Source organism: Apostichopus japonicus, chromosome 4 (genome assembly GCF_037975245.1).
Source record: "Apostichopus japonicus isolate 1M-3 chromosome 4, ASM3797524v1, whole genome shotgun sequence".
Classification (NCBI taxonomy): Eukaryota; Metazoa; Echinodermata; class Holothuroidea; order Aspidochirotida; family Stichopodidae; genus Apostichopus; species Apostichopus japonicus.
The window spans coordinates 19,986,348-19,992,589 of NC_092564.1; the positions used below are offsets into that span (position 1 = coordinate 19,986,348).

At 36.2% G+C, this 6,242-nt stretch overlaps 1 protein-coding gene across 1 annotated transcript; it reads left to right on the forward strand.

The window, feature by feature from the left end:
- The first annotated feature begins 16 nt into the window (after window positions 1-16).
- Window positions 17-5,996, forward strand: LOC139966759 (peroxisomal membrane protein 11B-like). Its single transcript, XM_071970099.1, has 4 exons — window positions 17-283; window positions 1,903-2,018; window positions 2,384-2,547; window positions 3,515-5,996. Exons 1-4 carry the CDS (start codon window positions 189-191, stop codon window positions 3,836-3,838), a joined length of 699 nt encoding a protein of 232 aa, XP_071826200.1. The 5' UTR covers window positions 17-188; the 3' UTR covers window positions 3,839-5,996.
- Window positions 5,997-6,242: the final 246 nt, after the last annotated feature.

The window sequence follows — 6,242 nt, forward strand, 5'->3', positions numbered from 1 at the left end:
TCCAAGTAGCACAATAGGCTATACTAAGACTTTAGGCCAGACCAGACGCGTACCAAAACATCACTCCAGGGCCCAGGTCAGCCTAGTCGTAATTGCAAACGAAAATTTAACTACATTTCAGTACTAAGACCGACAGTTTCACAGCTTTCTACCTGTGTACCACCAACAACTCAAAATTAAACGATATAATGACGTCGAAAGAAGGTGTACGAACAGGAACGGGGTTCACGTCCAGTTTCATCAAGTACATGAGTTATACTGATGGGAGGGACAAGGTCAACAGGTAGGCTGCCTAAATTTAGTCAAACTTAGGAAATAGGATAGGCCCAATTTAGGCATATAGGCTAGACCTAACTTTGTTTGTAGCCTTAGGCCTAGACTTGACCTAACTTAAGCCCTAAGCTAGGACTAGGAATAACGACTTTATAATGCGGAGTTCATAAAAATATGGCCTAATGGTAGCTAAACAAATAACAACTCTTTATACTATTTATGCCAATGTTAAATGGTGGTGTTTGGTAACTTTGTGTATCCCATAACTTCACGCACTGTGTTTTATATTTAGCTGCACTCAGTGATAGAAACTGTGTTTGATTACAAAATATCCAGCAACTCATGAATCTCGCAGGTTATGACCGGAGGCCTATAGTAATCAATATATTGTCGTTCTCAAAAAGCCCTGTAGGCCCGGCCTACACATGTAAGTTGCGGGGTATTCTGCATATTTTTCCAGAAACTGTACTTTGCTTTCTTCGTCAGTCAAATTGTAACTAATTTTACTTAATTGCAGATTACCCCACAACTTTTCAATCGCAATTTTAGCAAAGCCATATTGAAAATGGCCAAATTTGCCCCAACGAAGCATGCATTTTTGAGACACTTCTGTGAATTATTTGACCCATGCAGCAGATATACAGTAAGATTCAGTGCAATTTGAAGTTAGGGATATTTCCAATCTTCAAGCAATTTGACTCCCGATCTTTACAAGTATAACTCTTTCTATTCCTGGCAGAATTGGGTCAACCATCGATGAAATGCAACTGTCAATTGGCTGCAAATACTATAGCTTGGGACAGCAAATATTGCAACGACTGCTGCCATCCTTAAAGGCAGTGGGACACTGTAAATAAGTGTATCATTTCGAATGCGACTAATAGTTGAAATTTGGCATAAGGAATGTTCATAAAGCCTTAATTAAGGAATGTTTCCTTTTGTTTTATTTGCACAAATATTTGCCCAAATTTAAGGTTGTGATTACTGCATGTGACAAATTGTTGGTAAGATAATGATGGCACCCTTACGTATTCCCCCAATGAAAGTAAGTGGGCTAGTACATAAGTCAAGCAATGGAAGAAAATATTAATGTCTAAGTATCGCGCTCAATCCAAAAATTAGAAATGAGGTTTCAACTCTTAATGGTGAACAGTAGTAATTTGTAGCACATAAGGCTTCAAAATCACAACTGTGTTGATGGAATTATGATCAGTATCTTTGACAAACTATTGCCTTACATCAAAACGTTTCTGCAGGAGGTAATTTTCACGGTGTATTCCATAACAGAATGCAGAAGCACAAAATATTCTTAACGAAGGCCTGGCTCATGCAGACATATTTCCCATCTTAAGTGTTTCATTCAAGTTAGTAAACATTCATGGTTTAATTGGAAATCTCAAATGAATTTGCCTGGTTTTGTGATCATTGACCACCAGTTTACCCCCGATATGCAAACGATTGCCAATTGAGCACTGGCGTGACTTGCTATGTCTCTGGAACGTCAGTTCAATAACCATTGCACTAGTACTTATTGACTAAAGATCCGACTGAAATTAAATGTCCCCTTCACCGATTGCACAAGATCAGATTACAAAACAAATTCCAATCTGGTATTTTTCTATCTTCTAGGACAGTTCAGTATGGTGCACGTTTCATCTTGTGGTACTTTGACCGTTACGGAGGAGTTCTGTCTACCATTCAAAAAGTTCAGAACTTGGAGAGTGCACTCACATCTTCTAGAAAGTGTAAGTCAACTATTAAAAGTTTAAAGATAAAAACTAGAAGATATAATCTCATTTCATAATAATTTTTCTCTACCAGTAAAGGATTATGACAGTTTGGAGATGAAGAATACTCACAATTTATACTTTGTCTTCAGGTGCCATCTCTGGTTATGTTCATATTCAAATTATAAATAGAAATGGCCCAATGGATTTCTCAAGTTTGTATTTGAATTAGTGATTTCAAAGTGTTTTGGCACTCTGTAAAAGACATAAAGGGTGGTATACTATGGCAGTTAGTTTGCTCTCTGTGATAAAGATATAAATGACAATTAAATAAATATAAACTTTGTACAGTATATTTATTTATTTATTTTGACTCATTGCAGTGTTCAGAATGGCAAGAACACTAGATTTCCTCCAAAAAGCACTTGATGCTCTGGGCAAGAAGGACGAAACAGAGAAAGCGCTTGAAGTTTTGGGGTACCTCTTTAAAGCGATTTGGCTTTTCTCGGATCATCTCATTTGGTTTGGAAAGATTAAACTCATCCAGGTGTGTTATTTCTACGAGGATTAAATTTTGTCTGAACTGTAGAATAGGAACAGTGAAATCTTGCACCTTAATGAATAATTATTAATGTCTTTCACTGTTAATTTCTTAGATTATGGGTGATTTGCCTAACCATCATATGTTTCGCAAGTATTCTATCAGGGATCTAATTTCTGATCTATGTCAAACAAGTTATGCAGACTACCATCGGAACTCAAAAAGGAAAAACTGATGCAATCTGCTCTTCAAGAGGAAAAATGCAGTTGACAAGCACACAACATGCTAATAAGCATGAGAAAGCCTACTACTGTACTAGATAAATCTTAGCAGTGCTTGTTTGTGCTTAACAGTCTTAGCAGACCTATTGTCTATCAGCTTTACCTGTCATATTATAACTCCCTTTGGGATTGTCAGAAGAAAAAAAAACTAAATAAACTAAATAAATAAGTAATAAAATAAATATTCAGGTAGTATGCAAACAGTATTAAATTTGCTGTGAACTCTATCAATTGAAGTAGATAAATCAGCTGGGCATGAAAGTAATTGCCAAGAAGCACAGAGAAGATTAAAAAGAAGAAGAAAGCAAACAGGAAAGAAAGGCCATTAATTGAAAATTGCAGTAAATTAACCGCAGCTTCACATAGTTTAAGTTTGAATGTTAGATTCGGAAGGAAGAGAAAGTGGATGGTGCCCTAGAAGTGTGTGGGGGGGGGGGCGAAAAGGGAGGGGGTTGAAGGGAGGAGGGGTGGAAGAGAGGGGGAATGCTAAAAAAATCAATCATGTAGTTTAGGTAGATAGGCATGTGCATATGTAGACTTGGAGACAGGTAAGAGCTTGAAGCAAAGTAAATAGAGATACTTTCTGGGGCATATTTCAGTTTTCATTAAAAGCCCCCATATTCATGTTTGCAAGCGTGTTGCATGTTTCATGATGTTAGTTTTGTTTTCACCAATTTCTTTTATTGTTTTAGATTGATACAAAGCAATGGGGTCAAAGGTCAGCATGGTGTTGGCTGGCTGCAAACTCGACTCTCGCAGCCAGGGACCTGTACAAGCTTCAGCAACTTATCATCCAGGCAGAAGAACTCAAGCAATCCGGAAATTCATCGCACCGCGGTAACCTCCCAGGAGACATGCAGAAGGTCAAACTTCAACTGGCGGTAGATTTATGCGATATCTTGATTCCGTTAGCATCCTTAGGGTATATTAATAAAGGATTAGGAGCTGCAGGTGGTGTAACATCTTCATTGATAGGAGGCTACCTTGTATGGGAGAAAAACATAGGGTCTAAGTGAAAAGGATATCCTCTGTTCCTAGATCGAAAGGGATATCTGATTCAGGGATTCCTATCAAATCATCATCATCATCATGAAATAAATAACGATGATGTGGTGGCATTCGTGAATGTCAGACTGATTGATTAAACCCAATATTCTCTTGACCTCTTATATGACAATGAAAGGAATTTTGTTAAGGATTTTGTTAAGCTACATGGAGAATCATACAAAGTAAAAAATAAACGCATTACATTGAATGTATATAACAGAGGGCTTATTTCAAGGTTACAGTACTTGAGAAAAATCTCTCTGAATAAATTGGGAAATCAAAATAATCAAGGGGAGACTTTACAGTCGAATTTGTTGTTTTATTCATCAGTTGTCTCATAAATAAGACCTTTTGAGATGAAATTAATAATACTGAAATATCGTGCACTTGGCTAACTGTGCCTGGAAATTGTGGATTGAAATAAGACCATTGTGATGAAGTTGATGACATGCAGTCTTGTCACTTTCCTGAAATCTATATGCTGAGAAAAATGTATAAAGCAGTGTTTCACTTAGAAAAATCGGTCAAGCGACATGTAGCAGTGATCATTCATAATGTCATTTTTAAATACTTGCGGGATGAAATATAGCACGTATACATTTTTTTTCTTCCTTTGCTTTCAAATGGCCGAAAGTAGAACTTTTACATTGCTATGCAGTGTTTCTCATAACGTCACGTGGGCCAGCACGCAAGCTCCACTAAATGAAACTGCTGTTCAAGACAATACGTATGGAAACTTTGATAACCAACAAAAGCCATATCAAAATTTATGGAAGGGATGCTGCTAAAATTGTAAATACAGTGAGACAATAAAGATATAAAAAAAGTTTAATATTTTATGCATACAGTAAGTGATACAACATTTCTCCCAACAATTGACATATGTTGCATGTAAAATTGGCTAGACAGCTTCTGACAAGGGAAAGTAGTAAACAGATGATGTCACAGTTTGTTTACAGACTTGTACATTATGCATAAAGTGTATGTGCATGTGTATAAGTGTATATATATACAAGTGTATATATATATACACGCCTTGTGAGCTAAATACAATGTTATAATGGCCACTGGCCTTGCTAATCAGACTCTGACTGTTTATAAGGACATCAGCTTAGTTTAATAGTACATGGAATTGGGGGGGGGGGGGGGGGTCAGGGGATTTGACTTTACATGTTTGAACCAGAGACAAGCAAAGATGAGGATAAGTCTTGTTCCGATAAGTACGAAGAAGAAAGATCGTTCCTCAAAGGAAAGGACTGGCAAGTTAGCATAGCAGTTAATTTAGGGCTAGACCTTAGATGGGCTTAGTAGGCAGTATGCTAATTAGATCAAATTAGAAAAACTTAGGTTAAATTAGATTAAGGGAAGAAAACACGCATTCACCAATAGAAGGCTGGTACTCAATGCCAGTTTGAATATGTGAATGAACTTCAGCTCAAATATCGTCCATTCAGAGCTACAAACGCGATGAGCAAACGTCTTATTTCTCACATGCATATTCGTAGCAGGCATCACTTGTTACTTTTCTAGAAAATGTTAACATATATTGTAAGGTCCATTCTGGTCAGGGAATTTGTACCCCTGACATCAGGACCCAAAGGCAGATTTGCTCACAAGCATTTGCATCAAAACATAACAAGGTAAGCTTGAGTTCTCATATTTGGCACGTCAGTTTATAGGGAATTTATACTGCAAGTTTAAAGAAATCAGTTAAAAGACATCAGTTACAAGGTGCCTGACCGTTAATGTAATGTACATGTTAGGGTGTTTAAGATGATCTATTGAAATATATTTTGTAAGGACATGATTTTCTATGTACCATTTTGAAATGAGAATTCCAGGCAGCTGATTAACTGACTGATATCAAGATCTCAGTGAAAACTTATGTCTACCATGGGTAAATGCCTTTCATTGTTGGGCAGCAAAATTAAGAATTTCCCACCTGAAATGTTGTAAACAGAATTGATGGAGATCAAGTGATATCGTGTGTTGGTAGTGGTTATAGTTTCATATTGACTTGAGTCATGAATTATTCATAACTTACATGAAATTCAAACAAAATAATTAAAATTGTTTTATTATTGTAAATAGATCTATTGTCTACCAAATAAACGTCATTTAAAATGATTTATAACTGAGCTTTGTCTTCTCATTCTTTGTTGCAAAGTTTAATGGGTGCACGCTATTTTTAAGTTAAAGTTTAATTATTTTACAAAGTACATGTTTGCACTGGAGAAATCTGTGTAAATCTTAATAATCAGTTTGAAGATCAAATTTGGATTTGTTTGATATATATAGAGAGATATATATATATCAAGATTCATTTTTTTTTTTTTTAAATAGTTTTTTATCATGACACACTGATTTCAGTTC